The 17309-nt window shown below is 42.2% G+C and overlaps 1 protein-coding gene across 50 annotated transcripts in view; it reads left to right on the top strand.

Moving 5' to 3' along the window:
- Nucleotides 1-16070, top strand: part of LOC134644348 (protocadherin gamma-C5-like) — a 306637-nt gene extending 290567 nt beyond the window's left edge. For 29 of the 50 annotated variants that reach the window (XM_063497500.1, XM_063497542.1, XM_063497438.1 and 26 more), the window contains exons 2-5: nucleotides 7838-7896; nucleotides 8846-8899; nucleotides 11750-11847; nucleotides 13355-16070. In XM_063497500.1, coding sequence (XP_063353570.1) covers nucleotides 7838-7896; nucleotides 8846-8899; nucleotides 11750-11847; nucleotides 13355-13638 — 495 coding nt within the window. In that variant the 3' untranslated portion in view covers nucleotides 13639-16070. Of the gene's footprint in view, nucleotides 1-1022; nucleotides 3749-7837; nucleotides 7897-8845; nucleotides 8900-11749; nucleotides 11848-13354 lie in introns of those variants that run through there. The other 21 variants (XM_063497630.1, XM_063497652.1, XM_063497668.1 and 18 more) reach the window with 4 other exon arrangements.
- The last annotated feature ends 1239 nt before the right edge of the window (nucleotides 16071-17309 follow it).

Here is a 17309-nt window from a genome sequence, read left to right as displayed (position 1 = left end):
ATTTTGCAGTTCCTTGCTTGATTATCTCTAGCAATGAGTGTAGTGCAACAAGTTCTCCTGCTCGCAGTTTTTTGTTTCTACATTTTCTTGTTTGATTATCACTATCAAATGTAGTAACTTTAACAAATCCGGGTATATATTTAATTAAGTGATAATATACATAATCGCTTTCATTCTCTCTACCATGCACTGCGTGTGTGTTTGTGTGGTACTGCTATAATGGTAAAAGTAAAATTTTACCACTACTATTGGTTTCAATTTATTATTGCATATCTTTTTTTTCCCAAAAATGTTATCAGTTTCATGTTTTTTCTTACTTTAAAAAGACACTAGTTTTAATAGAATTAAGGCAAACTTACAATTCAGTTGCAACAATTATTTTAATTCACTCTTGATATATGTTAGCGTTTTCAATAAGTATAATCAGTTATTAGTTTTCGGTCTTTATGTTAATGAGGCGCATCAAATATAGAAATCCCCTGTAATTCAAATTGCCAGGATCTTCAAAATGCCTGCCGTGTGTCGTTTTATAGTTTAAAAAAAATGTGTATTTATTTGATTTGATTTTTATTTGTCTAGAATTACTGAGCTTTACAATGAAGCCTGTTTTTAACCTTTGATCTTCTTCTGATAAACTGTATTGTTTGCCCTCAGGGGAAAATCCGGTTTGGAAACCATGCCCCCATGCGGGCGCAAGCAGCATTGCGTTAAATGACATAAGGCTGATACGCCACTGTTTTGACAATGAGAACTCTCTAAGAAAACCACGTGGGGTTTTTTCTATATAAAGATGACTTATCCTTTGCATTTATGACTTCGATCTCCGTTATACGTTTTAACAGACTCTTGGCGTGCTGTGTTATTTGTCTTTCGGTGTAATCTCAAACTTCTGAAACCAAATATTTTTTTTCGAGTTGATACTCGTATGTGGAAGTGAAGTCACTAAAAAGTTTTCGGTGCGAGAGAGAGATGACAACACTGATCCAACCCTGTCTTCCAATGAGAGGGAAGGCCTGAGTTGCCTCTCTCCGCCCATGAGGGGAATCAGGCGGAGGAGACACAAGCAGAGAGTGGAGGCAGAAAAAACTTTGAGTTTTCGCTCTCGTTTATTTTTTCTTTTTTCTTTAAAGACGGCCGTCATGGTCACATCAAAACATCCCATCGCCCTTTTTCTAAAATGGAAATGTTTAGGAGTGTGGACGTCGCGTTTTAATTCTATCATGGATACGCTACAGTGAAAGAAGTTAGAAACGTTGCCGTTCCCTGATCCTCGGAGCGCAGTACAATGGACTCCGCGCAGAGAAAGTACTCGGGAGGAGGGAGGCTGTGGAGGGTTTACTTTTATCTAGCATGGGTCTCCTGTGCGTCCGCTCAGCTCAGCTATTCCGTATCGGAGGAACTAAATCCAGGCTCTGTCGTGGGGAATATCGCTAAAGACTTGACTCTCACTGCTCAGCGGATTGTTCAGAGGAGGCTGCGGGTGGTCTCCGAATCATCAGTGCAGTACTTTGAGGTGAAGCAGACGACCGGCGATTTGATTATTAAACAAAAAATTGACAGAGAGACTCTGTGCGATTTAAGTTCAGCGTGTTCACTACACCTTCAAATACTTATGGATGATCCTTTAGAGTTCCGTCGCGTTGTGGTGAACGTTCTGGATGTGAATGACAATGCGCCGCAGTTTTCAACCACTAACATTTCTTTGGAGATTTCTGAGGCGGCCGCACCTGGCACACAGTTTCGTTTGGAGAGCGCGCACGACCCTGACGTGGGTACCAACTCGTTACGCACGTATCATCTCGCAGCAAATGACTTCTTTACTTTGAATGTGGAAACAAAAAGTGACGGCCGCAAGTTTCCAGAGCTAGTGGTGGATAAAGCTTTGGACAGAGAGAGGCAGGCCTCGTTTCGCCTGCTGCTCACTGCTGTGGATGGGGGTCAGCCAGAGAAATCCGGCTCAACACTTCTGCTCATTGACATTCTGGACGTAAATGACAATGCGCCCGTCTTTGACGAACCTGTAAAGAAAGTTACACTATTAGAAAATGCTGCACTGGGCACTTTAGTAACGAAAGTAAACGCCACAGACGCCGATTCGGGTAGCAACGGGGACATATCGTATCTTTTTAGTAAATACACACCACAGCACGTTCTCAATCTATTCACTGTGGATTCTAAAAGCGGGGAAATCCGTGTAAAGGGTGTTGTGGATTATGAGGAGATGAATGCATATCACATAACAGTGCAGGCCAGAGATGGTGGCTCTCCCGCTATGGAGGGTTCCTGTAACGTCATTGTGACCATCACTGACGTGAATGACAACGCACCAGAGGTGAAACTGGTGTCACTGACTGAGTCTATCAGAGAGGACTCAGCACCAGGGACCGCTATAGCGTTCATAAACACACGGGACCCAGACCCTGGTCTGAATGGAAATGTTAAGCTGACTATCACGCCAGGTTTACCATTCAAACTCATGTCAACTTTTGACATGAGTTACCGCCTGGTCACAGCTGGCAACCTGGACCGTGAGACTGTCCCAGAGTACTCAGTTACCATCAAGGCCACCGATGCTGGTTCCCCTCCCCTTTCATCACAAATCAACTTTGTGGTGAAGGTGTCTGATGTAAATGACAATGCCCCCACCTTCTCTCAGCCTTCATACTCTGTGGACATCTCAGAAAACAACGCTCCCAGTTCCCCCATCGCTGTCGTTTCTGCCACTGACCCAGACCTTGGTGAAAATGCACATGTCTCTTATTCAATCCTTCCAAGCATGGTGCAGGGCTCACCCATATCTTCTTATGTCTACATCAACCCGAAGAGCGGTCACATCTACAGCATGCGCTCTCTGGATCATGAACAGCTTAAAGCTTTCCGTATTGAGGTGCAGGCTGAGGATGCTGGAGTGCCCCCACGGACATCCAACGTCACTGTGCACGTGTTTGTTGTGGATGTGAATGACAATGCACCAGTGATTGTACACCCCTCCTACTCAAAAGACAAAAGATTAGAGCTCACTGTGGCCCCATCTGCCAGTCCAGGGCACCTTATAAATAAACTGGTCGCAGTGGATGCAGACAGTGGGCACAATGCTTGGTTGTTTTACTCAATTGCTCCTGGACCAAATGCTGGTATGTTCCGTATTGGGGCACACACTGGGGACCTCCGCACAGCTCGAAAGTGGGACGAGGAGGAAAGTGGTTCAACTTATGACATTGTGGTCATCATTCAGGATAATGGCGACCCACCCAAGTCCACTTCTGTGAACGTTACAATAACTGTGGATGAGAAGGCACCAGCCAACGATGCTCCGATTATTCCTCACCACATACCTTTCTACCAACGCAATGGGATGCCAGATATCACTTTGTACCTTATCATCTCTCTAGCCTGTGTGTCAGCGGTGTCCTTTATCACATTTGTTGTTCTCATGGTGCGCTGCCTGAGACACCGTGGCCCAGGGCTGGGAGGCTCTGAATGCTGCTGCTATGGTCACCACAGGTCCAGCCGCTACCATCAGAGGCCTAGCAAGGACCTCCACCTGCAGCTCAATACTGATGGACCCATACGATATATGGAGGTTGTGGGAGGTCCCCAAGAGCCACATACACGGACCTATAGGCCCTGCTACTCCACTATATCTAGCCGAAGTGACTTTGTATTTATGAAATCACCCATGCTGAGTCACAACAACACACTCAACATGACGCTCAGCAAGAAGTACCTTATGAACTCAGCCAGTGAGGTGAGAGATTAAGTGGGAGAGTGAGCATATACTTTTCACTATTAACATTAGACTTGTGGAAATGCATAAACATCCCAAAACGTGTCTCTGTTTTGTTATGCACTGAAGTTCCCCAGTGACTTGCTGTATTTTATCTTTTACTCCATTTGTTTTGTTTTACCCAGAGGACCAGTCTCTCTCTACATGGTGAAGGGCTCTGAGAGTGTTATTGTTCTGTTAGATAGGTTTGTGAAGAGTGAAAAAACATCTTAATATTTAATCTGACCCAAGGGCAAATGTGGTTACTATCTCTGGCTTGAAGCATTTTAAGTGACAGAGAATGCTGCTATTTATGAAGAATAAAGCTGCAGTTATAAAGGAAAAAGAAGCTAGCTGGAATAGCAAGAAAGGGGTAAAACATAAGTGCTGTTAACAGATGGAGGGGAGGAGACAACCAGATGAAAATGGGTACTGCAGAGTTGGCTCAGTGAAATGGCTGGAAGATAGAGGGGAACAGGATGACAGAGGGAGAGATGGGGGTGACGGAGGAAAAGAGCCAGGAAAGAAAATGGTAAGAAGGGTGGAGGGAGAGAGCCAAAGAATAAAGCAGTAGCTGAAAAACAGGAATTTGTGGGGTCAGTGGCCTGAACCCTGACTTCCTGTTGTCCTCTGAACCTTTGATGATTGGTTCCATGACTCAGCATCACGTGAGGTCGCTCTTAGTGATCAGTGGGGAATTCAGTGGAAAAAAAATAGAACTTTTTTTTTTTTTCATCTTTAATCGATTTATCCTCAGCATTCCTCATCTGGCATTTCACATCTATGTGAGGTTGCTCTGTTATTTTGATAATGATTTTTACCCTTGACTCTATTTAATATATATTGTAAAAACCCTCATATTTCTACGAACTCTGTTTTATAAAGACTCTGCACAGAATTAGGTTGTCCCTGAGGTCAGCAGCGTACCATCTGTCTCTCTACTCTAGTGACACGTGTGCAACAAGGACAGCAGAGCAAAAGAGATAGAGGGACTGATAACTGGAAAGGAAGGATGGCTTTATGCATGTGTGGCACAGTGACAGACGGCACAGGCTATAAAGCTTTAGAGTACCACTACGGGTGTTTGCGTGCCTGCATGCATGAGATTGTGTGTAAAAAGCATCAGGCAGGAGGAGCCCTCCAGTAGTGTGTAATTTTAGCAGGACCCTGGGGCCTTAGATCCTTCCCACTGCCCCTCTTTGTATCCTTTATTCATTTGCAGTGTGCTCTCTTGGCAAACTCTCTTCAATAACGTGCTTTCACATAAGACTTGGGTTAAAATTACAGTATATTAAAGGATGTGAAGCATTTTGACTCATTGCAAAGTCATAACCCACTTTTCCCCCTTTTTTTTGTTTGTCATTTGCATCAAGATCTGAATATTACGGTTTAGTATTTCAGTCTTTAAGCTTGTGTGAGTTCACAAGGGTTGGCACAAAGTTAGGCCAAGTGTTTTTTTGTAAATATGCTTTTTTTATGGATGACAGAGCTGTGCATGGGACATGCTGGTTCATGCGGTTCAGTAAAACTGTCCTCAGAGGTTATGATTAGTTGAGTCATGATGTTTGTTTAAAGGAGAGGAATATCAAAGTCAAACACTATTCATTGTGATCCTTTCTTGTGACAGTGCAAAGCCTACAGTAAATTAAAACAGTATTGAAGTCGGCAGTTTAGATTTAAATACCATGATTTTGACCTTCCTGTTTCTAAATCCAGTTCTCTTTATATTTTTGAGCTTTTATGCACATTACTGTGAGGTAGCTAAGGAATCCAGCCAGGTTCTAATTCACCTGGAGATCCTTCAAAGCTCTTTGGTTCAACTCAGAGATGTAAGGGAGGTAGATTGACCCATTTTTAAATCTTCCACGTCTAATATGATCGTCTTTCTGTCGGATGAGAAGTCGGGCCCACAGAACTGTAATCTGTCTCTTCATTGGCAGCATGTCTGGATAGTCTGTCTGACCTTCTCTCTCTCTCTCCATGCTTACATTTAACTTGCTCTCAAAAACGGAAAAACAGCTTGTGAATTTTTAATAACCTCATTTATATTTCTTTAGTGACCGACTCATTAAAGAGAACAAATGATAAAGAAACAAGCACAGCTAAAGCTCCTCAGATAATTGCAGATGAAGTCAATTAGATTTTGTCTCTGTAAGCCGGTAATAGGTTTTACTGTTGGGATTTGTTTTCCCTAGAAACTGTTGTTGTTGTAACCACCTTAATTTAAAACCTTGGCAACACACATCAGTTTGTTGAACGTCTTCAGTTTTACTTTTTTTTAAAAAACTCAAGCAGATAAGCATTGGAGATTTATAAAATAGCCTAGTTTTATCTGTCTGCTTACACCCGGCTTTCCATAAGGAAGCATACAGGAAGATATTCCAGTACAGTCTGTTATCCTTCTTTCCACATGCCTGCGTTGGGATTTGACCTTGAAAACGATCAGTGTTTGTCTGTGAAAGTGTGTGGTGAGAACAACTCACGCAGCTGGAATGCTGGGTCTCTCTCTCTGTGGATGTTTGCTTCCCCTCACTGCTGATATTTTTTTCTCCCTACAACTCAGACAGATTTACATGCCCACGCACACATACACATCTCTGTGTCCAATTTTAGACTTTAACCATCAACCGAGCTCTGCCGTGAAGGAGGATGAGAGTTTATTTTTCACCCTCCCTCTCATCTTTACCCATTAAAAACATTTCACACTGTAATAAAAAGCTTGTGAGTTGTTACGAGGAATAACCAAGCAACCCTGTCTGTAACGGACCTTGTTTTTCTCTTCCGGAGAGCTGACTTGTGTTCAACATGAAAACAACACTGAAACTGAATCCACCGACAGTTATTTTCACTCAACGCTACATGCATTATGGGGTTGTTCAGCAACTGTACTACTGCTTCCATCACTTCTTCATCATGCACACTTAACTCTGTTGGGAGTGTCTTGAGGTCCTGCGGTTACATTCACTTGTTTTGTCTTCAGGCTGTTTCAACAAACTGTATTTCCCTGTTTGGTCCTGTGTGGTAACTAACCTTTATTCCTTTATTTACCTGTATTCTAACAGATTCTCAGTCAATACTGCTCCTTGCGTGTAGCTGTCTTTCACTTTTCTCTGCTGCTCTCTTGCTTCTTTCCATCATTCCCTTGGGTAGAACAGCTCTTTTAATAATGCAGCACATCATTCTGCTGGCCTCTCTCTCCAGGGAGCTCTTGTGTCGATTAGGCAGCAGAATCTGGAGCCAAGCCACGGGTCTATTCACCGCATCACTGCACAACAAGAGAGTCAGAGAGAGTGAGGGAGGGAAAGAGCTAGAGAGAGACATGGTGCCATGGCCCGTGAGGTAGAGATGGACAAAACTGCAATGGGGTTGAAGACATTAATAGACAGCAGAAGCATGCAGAGATGGGAGAGGCTTTTATCACTGCTTCTAAGTTTTGGTATCCAACTTCTTTTGTCCTCTGACTCTTTAAAGGAGATTTTTATAAGAAGCAGTGTGGGAAGTTAATCAGTCTGTCTGTGTGTCTCCTAAAAGTCTTGTCACTGTCATAGTTTTGGTTTGCCTTCATTTTTCCACTCGTATTTTAGACACATCTCTATGTGTACTGTCATCCACTGAAATAATCCTTTCAGATGCAAGTCATTTGGACGTCCAGTTCAGCTTCTGGCCGCTTTGGTGCAAAGCCGATTGCCCACTTAAATTACCACGTTCTCTTTTAGATGGTGTCAGTCTTTTGATTTTAGTTTTGAGGGTTTTCTTTTTTCCTTTTTTTAAGCAGGCCTGTAGTTTTTGTGTATGTGTGCGTGCTCCTCTGCAGCAGTTTATGCCCCACAGTGTTTGGGACAACATGGATGCCTGAAGGTACAGTTATTCGTGGCCATCTGTAATACTTTGATGAGCCTCAGTGAAAAACTGTAAAGACATGCCAAATGATACACACAGGCATACATCATCATTGCACACATCTCAACTACAAACCAAATACATAAAAACACTAAACTGCACCTTAGAAACATCTTGCAGTTGTTTCGATGAAACATATATTTCATACTGCATCTTCTGTTCTCTTCACAGCAAAAGCCTCCCAACAATGACTGGCGCTTCACACAGGGACAAAGACCCGGACCTAGCGGGTGAGTAAGCAGAGTAACACATTGATTCAGCTGAAATACGCAATAATATCTAGATCATGTTATTGCTTTTCAAAGGGAAAAAGAGTAAAACAGGTGAGGGATTTTTTTTTAAAAAAAGGGGGATGGTAGTGAGCGCTGTAACCATAATAATTTGCTACCTGCAGTGTGCCATCTGATTTTAAAATACAGATGGCATCACAAGCAAACCTTTTTATGTGACTTCAAATTTTATTCCAGTGGTGATGAGTTTCTTGTTCCACCTGATTGCATGATTCTGCTCAGTAAGGTTGTGATTTACAGCATCTGAACCTGAAAAGCATCTCTGCCTGTTTCCAGGCTGCTTTATAAAATGGCTGCCGCAGCTTCCACTCCCCCTCCCCCTCCCCTGCTGTTCCTTTCCTCTCTGCGCTCCCTGAGCCTGTGCGCCATCGCTCAGTACTACTGATGAGGAACAGTGACCAGAGCTAGCAGGGGGGGATGGGATAGTGCATTTATCTTTATTGCTCTCTTCATTTTTTCCTGCCACGTCAGGATGTACCGAGTGCTCACTTGAAAACACGTTTTCTTGACGTCAGTTACTTGCCTTATTAAATGTCAGTTGTGTTGTTTAGTTTGCATTCTGTGTTGATTGCTTTGTCACTGATATTTGCCCATGTAGTGTACGCAGTTGTGATTGTGCAACAGATCTTATGAGTCAAGGTTTGTCCCTGAAACACACAGGCACTGTTTTCAGGAAAATGTTAGGCACAAACACAGGCTACTGCACTTTTAGAAACCACTGGGTTTGTAGATACATTAGACTCAATTCATTTTACTTCTCAACAGCTATGTCATTCACATCCTGTATTTGAAAAGTATGTGGCTGACTCAGCATTTTCCAAACAAGATCTAAAGCATATACAAATACACAGTAGTTCTTTTCAGGGTGTATAACTTGTTGTGTTTTTAGTCCCCACATGCCGTACGGTACACACATACGATGGACGCCGAAGAATGGGACAAGGTACCGATTTAGACGTAGGCCCTGTATGGTCACTGTATGTCCTCAGCAGCTGATCAGGGATCACATTTGCCACTGTTCAGTGAAAGAGGAACTTGATCAGCTGATAAGGGCAGAGAGTGACTAAAATCTTTTAGTTAGTGCACTGCAGTCGAGTGCTGTGCTGTGTGTAGCTGTACCTAACCCATAGCTTCTGTTAGTCTCCCTGAAAGTTTGATGGGATTTGTTGATCGATGTGCATAGGCCACAATGCCTGCTGTGGCGTAGAAAGGATTGTGACACTTTTTTTCAGTTTGTGTGCAGTGTTTTGTAGATTTGCTATGCCTTGTATGTGTGCTATACATATAGTCGTTATAGTCTGAGAGCTCTTCTTTTTCTCTCCTTTGAGATTTGCCTACCATACAGTGTTGCCTTTGATGTATGTCTGTGATGGTTGTAGCTTAACACCACCACATGCAGCTTTTTTCATGTGACTTATTAACCAGAGGACAATGACGACATCTGTGTCATGACTGATAGTTTAAAATGCCTGTTAGAGGTTGAGATGTCCCTAGATGGAGTAATCGGGAGTCTGTTTTAAGCACTAGAGGTTAACATGCAGATATAATAGATGTCAGCATGTACACCATGTGACTAGAGGAATGGGTTTAAATTATAAAATATAGCCTGTGATAGGGAAAAGGGTAAAAAAGTAAGACACGGTGGAATAAATGGTTAAATAGAGTGGCATTTGAATTCTGTGTGAAATCAAAACATTAACCACTGATTCTGTGCTTCATTGGTTGGAGGGGATTAAAAAGAAGCAAAGAGCTGCAGGAGGGTTTTTTTGTTGTTGTTGTTGTTTGTTTTTTTACCTTTTCCTACTGTGGCTTTAATTTATTAAAGGTTCCCTGAAAAGTGACAAGTAAAGGCATCTATTAAGATGAAACATATCATGTAGGGAAACCGAAGGAGAATGATAGCCCAGACTGGCCAACTGAGGACATCATTCTGGACCACAATGTACAACTATGCCCACAGGAAGTGATAATCCTGACCACAGGAAACACTTAACTCAACTAGAGGATATGATAAGAAAAAGAATGCTAATTTAGCATGAAGGGGCACAAAATGGCTGCTTCTGGCCATACCAAGGGTGCTCCTATCCAGTCTGTTTCTCATTGGCTGCTTGGCACAAGACATACATGTTTCTCTTCCTCGGTCTCTTTCTGGCACTGAGCTGAAAACCACTTCAGTGTTTTGGCAGTGCAGTCTGGCAACCTGCGCTTAAACAGAGCCAAGCTTTTGTGTTCAAACTCCTTTTTCACTTTTTCTCTTAATGTGTCTTTTACTTTCTCTTTATTCCCCAGATCAGGCCAATTTGTCTGATGGCTTTTTTAGTTGGTTTTAAGTAGAAAGGAGCTTTCTTGTTTGCATCCTATGCATTTAACACACTGTCTATTGTGCAGAAGTTTTAGATAAGCTGCAAATCCTTAAATATATTTACATTTCATAAAGAGGAATGCAAACATTAAAAAATCATTTGGCATAATCACCCTTTAAAATAACACCAGTCCTGCTAAGTACAAACATCTTGGCTATCTCATTTTCTTCTGCCCGTTCATAATAGGCCAGACCGATTTGGTGTTCATGGCTGTGTGGGGGCCGTAGCATCCTTTGCATTACTGTAAACAGTTTTTTATGACTCTGGTTATTGCTTTGAGGTTAATATTATGCTGTAGGATGAGCCTACAACTCTGTTTTTTCATGCATAAAAAGTTCAACTTAAAAGTGTAACCATCTTGAGTACTATAAACGTTTTCTGTGTGCTATAATGCTGTATGGACTGTGTTGCCTTGCCCCTTCATTACTAAAATCTTTGTATTAGGAAAGTAGCACACAGTTTCACTGTGTCACTGTCATTTCCAGCTGCACATACCAACAGAATCTTTTACCCATGGCCTCCACTGAGTGTCCTGAGGTGTTTTATTAGCCCATACAGTCAAAAAGCCTTTGTTTCAACACTCTGACCCACTGTTTACACGGCTGAGAGTAGTTAAATGTTACTTTTTTTTTTAAATGTAGTTCTGGTGAGGAATTAGCCATACTACTGCTATAATGGTTTTAAATGATGTTTGAGTCTCGTGCAGGGCTTCTAATGAAGTGAAATGACATTTATCTATATTTTATGATAGTTTACCAGTAGCATGAAGACAGCACACTGTTGTTTTTTGACACTAAAAATCTAAAATTGGGGGTTTATTAGCACTTTGGGAACAGACTCAAACATTGTGACCTAGTTCTCAGTTGCAGAGCTTGTGTTGCTGTGTTACATGCGTGGGAATAGAAATACGTAGGTGAGCATACTCAAAGCATACAAGTCTGCTTTCTCCGCTGTTACCCCCACATGCAAATTACAGCTTTTAAATAAACCAGCCTTTGAACATGAAGCCCGTCCAGATGGAAATGTTCAACGCTCACTGAGCGCTGCATGTGCGACTATGCAGACAGCTATTTCCTTTAAAGGTGGGATCATTAAATACGTTTAATCAGATTTACTAGACGGCGCATTGCTCAGGGTCATACTGGCGAGTGTGTGACCGCTGTACAATTAATGTGTGAACACACTTGCTACCATGTGTGTGTCCAGAAGCATTTGCACATGCCTTTACAATAATCCGTTTAAGCGTGAGTGTGTGTGTGTGAGACACACCCTGTTTTGCGTACTATACATCCCATATTATTCTCCTCAGGCTGTGTATTTCACCATCAGCTGCTCTGCTTTACATCATCCTGTCAAGCTAAACACACATAGATCCACTGTAGAGGAGAATTTATTTACATGTGTTTTTTCCCGATTTTTTTTTTCCACAGGGCAACTGGAGGACCTGAGGTTGCCATGGGAACTGGCCCCTGGCCCCAGCCCCCTACTGAAGCTGAGCAGCTCCAAGCCCTGATGGCTGCAGCCAACGGTGGGTCCTATACCTCGTCACCTCTTTCGTCCCTCCTATGAGTTCCACCATCTCTTTTCCAAGCCTATTTAGTGCTCGTCTTCTCATCAGGATGCGTGGGAAGTGGTGGTTTGTTTAGCTTCCTGTTTGGTTGGAGAGCAACAAGCCAGACTCAGTCATTGATAAAGCTCTGTCTGTCCACGCTGGCGTTTCCATTTAGTGGACGTGAACCTAGTATTACTACCCACAGTTTCCTTGATGTAGTAAAGCTGATTTGTTGAATATAATAACACAACAGTGAGACACGTTTCCACTGTACACACTTATCACATGTTTAATGTTTTACTATAAGCAGTGAGCTATAAGGGCTACTCGTACATTTATGTAACATTAAAGCCTATATGATTCCTATATGTTACAACACACATCCTCCCCCTCCTGTCCTGTCCCTTCTGTCCCTGCAGTGACTGCTTAGGCAGCACTGAGGTGAATTCACACAGTGACTCATCTTCAGGCTTTGTCATCGCATAGAAAAGTACGCAGAAAATAGCAGGATTACCAAGACCAAATGTAGCGTCAGGCAAACACAAATTATACAAAGATGGTGATGATGGAGAGACGAATGTGACGAGGTTTATTGGCAAACAGATTCAAGTCGTCACTTCCAGTGTTATTTCACCACCAATCCGTCCCCCCCTCCTTGGACACTGGGAACTGGGCCCTGGTGTGTGACATTTTTTTTCCATCACTGGGAAATGGCGAGATGGTCATGTGGTGGTAACCTGCATGTTAGACAGAATGAACAATTTGAGCCATCAGGGAGGAAGGAACAAACTGAGCATGTGATAAATACTGAAGGTCATCTCTCCTTTGTGCTTAATGTCACTGTGCCGATAAACACAATGCAGGCACAATTCATTTAATTAGCGCTCCACTTCAGAGGAGAAGGTAATAAAAAAGTGTTCTCTCTAATGACTTTAGCTCTAGCACAGTTAGAACTGCAAATGTCATGTGCATGTGTGTGTATATGGAGGCTGAGATGAACTAGAGAATGGGGGAGGGAGGGTTTGTGTCCCTGGCTCTGCAATGCAGGGGCTGTGGGAGAATTATGGGCTGAGCAGCTACGTCATGCGCACTCACAGAAACAGGGCATGCCTGATTTTTTTATTTTTATTTTAAGAAAAGGAAAGCCAGATAAACAGAGGAATAAGACATTTTCAGCAACCATGTTGAACAAAAAAGAAAATCCTCTTCACTCTTTTGTTAATATTTCTTCTTGTTCATATCTTTACTTTTTAGGTTCACTTACAGTCTCTTTATGTTTTTGTTTGAACTACACCTGATGTTCAGACTGAATTTCCTTTTACTCTCCTGTACAAAGTACTATAATTTCCTTTTATGTCCCATTTAATTTCACCTCTTCTGTTTATACTAGATATTCTTCCAAATGCTTTTCTAACAAGTTTCATCCCTCTGTCCTCTTCCCTCCTCACCCCTTGTCCCCCAACTTTGTCACTCTTCCCCCTAGAAGTGAGTGAGGCTACAGCCACCCTCGGGCCCGGCACTATGGGCTTGAGCACCCGCTACAGCCCCCAGTTCACCCTGCAGCACGTGCCAGACTATCGTCAGAACGTCTACATCCCAGGCAGCACGGCCACCCTCACCTCAAACCCCCAGCAGCAGCAGGCCACGGCCCAGCAGGCCACCCAACAGGCACTGCCCCCTCCTCAGGCCTCAGCTCAACCAGAGCCCCCCAAGGCCGCCCAGACTCCAGCCTCCAAGAAGAAGTCCACCAAGAAGGAGAAGAAGTAGATGTGAATAGGTGAAGGAATGATAAACCTGGGCCTGATCTGATGAGAAATTAACCCTCCACACCCCACCATTCGATATCTTAAATATTGACAGCAAATCACTTGTGACCACATGGGCGATTTTGAAAGTTCTTTGAAAGTGTCTTGAATGCCTCAAAGAATCTGAATGTGTTGAAAGCTGTTAGTGTTTCTAACTTGTGCTGTGCTTAAGGTCTATTATTGTTCACATAACCGTTGTTGGTAGATATATTTGGCTGGGTGTGGGGGGTTACTGTCCCCCGCCCATATTTCTTTCTTTTTTTTTGGCAAAAATACAAAACAAAAACTTGGACAAAGAGATTCAGTGTAAGCAACCTTGCTGGGATGACAAGACTATACGCAGTGATGTATTCAGAAATGAAATGTTAATGTCTTTCACGTTGGATTTTTTTGTGCACTTTCCATGAGGTGGAAAGTCAGCTGTTGTAAAGTACGTTAGTTGCCATCCATTAGATTGCTAATAGGGTCAGCATTGCTGGGTCTTAAAGCGTTAAGTCCTTTGACTTTAAGGCTGTTGTTTGACAAGTATTACAAACTCTTCTGCATGCTCATTAAGGTTCAAACCACATATACTAGTTTAGAATTGCAAACTATGCATTGCAAAAGCAGAGGAGGAGGACATCTTGAATCTATTATCGTCCCTCCAATTGCAGGTCAATATAATGCACATGTAGCATTTACTTGACACAAAATGAAAATTACTTTTGTAATCGTAGTTTAAAAAAAAGAAAGATTTTAATCTTCTGATATTTTTATGACCTGAGCATGCACCCAGAGGAAGGGCTGGCAAGGAGTGGGGGTTGCATGGCGCTGTGTCGTGGAGTCACGAGCCATGCTGTCCACATCAGTGGTACAGCAGCAGGGACTGGCTTCTTCTGCAACACCTCCAGATGGGCACAGACATGTCTTGCTGCCCCGCACCCCCCTGCCCTCCCCCTCCTCACACTCAGCTCGTGTCCCTCCCTCATTCACCACCCCCATATTGAGAGCCAAACAAAAAGAAATGCACTGTTAGTATTCTTAAGATGATGTAGGGGTTGTAATCACTTCAGTCTTTAGGGAAACATGTAGATGTGGTAAACTTAAGTGCTTAGGAGTTTCTAGACACCTTGCGGGCCTTTAGGGCCTCGATGGAGTATTTTCCTTCACCATCCTCAAGTGCTGAAGAAACGTCTTGATGTGGCACAGTATCATGTCTTTTCTTTGGGAGATAACGATTCGATAGCATAGAGAAAGTGTTTGTATAAGATATGAAGTTTTTACATTGCCGTCTATCCTTCTGTCAGACTCCTGGACACGTACAACAGCATGAAGAAAAAAAAAGGCAGCTTGCAGAGTGGGTTAGGGAGAGTGGAAGTGGTATGGTGAGAGGTAAACAGACTGAGGTGGCACCATTGTATCGATCAGGGGGTGATAAACATCCTTGGCTCTACCCACTGAATGTACAGAGGAACCACAGTTGACCTGCCCACCCCAGAAACTCTCTCAAATGCACTGACTGTAGTAGAGGTCAACAGAGCCAAGCGCAGTTGTCCCTGTTGGTGAGGAGATGCCACTCACAAGCCCTTTGAAATCTCTCTCTTCCATTGACACCAATGGGAAACCTCAACCTCTTCACCACTCACCTCTCCCCCTCTACTCCCTAGTCCTGTGAGGCTCTTCCCCACTGTAAATAAACACGAGTCCTGTCGATGGTATGAGCCAGGTGTTTGTATAGTAGGGACCATGTCCAACATTTTCAAAATAAAAGTCCCTCTCCAAAAGGCGTGGCTTACTACTGGAATGTGTTGCATTTTGTTTTTAAGAAAAAAAAATTAAGAAAACCACAGTTAAAAAAAAACAATAATAAAAAAAATTGAGATGTTCTTCAGCAGTTTGTGTTGCAATGTAGTAACTAAGCACCATGGAAGCCAACTAACACTTAAGTGTAAATAACTGATAAAGATAACTTTAGATAAGTAAAAGAAGTGACACACGTAGACTAGTTAACTTGTGGTATGTGTTGCGCATATTTTTGTGTTTATTTTCCCTCTACTATCTTTTATCACCCTGTAAAGATACAAAACAAAAGAAAAAAAATATGGAAAAGTTTCTATCCTTCTGTAACCTCTTAATGTTCTTTTGCGGTGATTTTATCTTGTGCATTTGTGAAAGAATGCCTCTCATTCTCTTTCTGTCCATATGAACAAATGATTATAAATATTATATATGTGTAAGTCCGTCCGCTGCTGAATTAATCCTACTCTATCCTGCTGTATTATCTTTCTTATCAAATGCTTAAACCCCACGCTATACCCCTGTGTTACTCTCTTATTTTTATGCTAATATTTATATTGCTGTTTTATTTTCTCTTGAACACTGACATTTCAAATAAAAAGATTCATTTTAAAAATACTTATGCGTGTGGTTTGTGTTAATGCTGCTGTTTCTCATTTCTCTCACAGGCTAGAGACTGAGTGAGTTAACTCTGAGCATCATTACACTGTTAACAATATTAATGGCACTCGCTAAACAGTTTAAATGCTTCTTGGAGTTTTAACCATGTGGCTGCAGCACTACTAATTAACCCCAGAAGTCTTTTTCCTTCCTTAATTTCTGGTTTCTTTAAAAAGCAAACTATGAAGCTGCAAATAATTTACAGGAACTAGGATGGCTTAATCAAAAACATGTTAAATTGATGATATAAATTCTGATCCTTTTTCAATAGGACTCAGAACTACAGCTGCCAAAAAAGTATTCCTTGTTTAAAAAGAAAAAGCATGGCACAGCATATTAAGTCAGTAAAATTGATTTATTTAGCATCTTTCTAGATAAGGATATGCTTCACAAAAACAATTAGCACGCCTATACAAATAAGTATTAAACTGCTCTTTAAAAGTTTCAATAGAATCCATTGATCTCAAACGTAATTGTTTCCTTTAGTTTTCACTGTAGTATGAGGAACCACCAACAAGACCTGCATGTTACATATGTGTGCAAGAGTTCACAATTGTAAGCTGACATTTGACCATGCAGAGCTCTAAAACTGATCACCAAGATCACAAACTGAAGTCTGAACATTATAATTAAAGCATGGTGGAAAGTAAAATAGTACTGAGGTAAAATGTAAGGTAATCATAGAGCTTATTCTATAAACGGTTTCCTTCTCCAACTCATTGATATTAGAGCTACATGCTTTTCTATCTTGCAGAAGTTGGGGCCACCATAGGGAACATGCCTGCACATGCTCTTTGGGCCTTTCAATAGATCTTACACAATAACACATGTCCCTATAAATAGCCTATGGGACGTCACTAAGCAAAACAAAAGGAGCAGCCCACTGCTGCAGATGTTGGGGGATGGAAGGAGGGACTGAGAAACTGGAGGGATAGAGAGGATGTGTCGTCCACGAATCAGGTCGTTATGCCTGCTGTTGTGGGTTTTCTGAGTCCAGGTTACTGCCTGAAGATTATGCAAGACCAGCGGCTACTGGAGCTATTTAATCATAACTGAAATGACAAAGAACAATCCAGTTTTTCCACACAACAGCATTCCACCATCAATCACTGCAGATTCACATACCCAAAATGGCCGTCTCCTCTTGCCACTTTCTTCTTGAGTTATATGGTTGCCACAGTAACCATCAGCCCTAGC

Source organism: Pelmatolapia mariae, linkage group LG2, assembly GCF_036321145.2.
Source record: "Pelmatolapia mariae isolate MD_Pm_ZW linkage group LG2, Pm_UMD_F_2, whole genome shotgun sequence".
In the NCBI taxonomy this organism is placed as follows: domain Eukaryota; kingdom Metazoa; phylum Chordata; class Actinopteri; order Cichliformes; family Cichlidae; genus Pelmatolapia; species Pelmatolapia mariae.
Note: the sequence above shows the minus strand (reverse complement) of the source record. Positions and strands in the feature narration are given on the sequence as shown.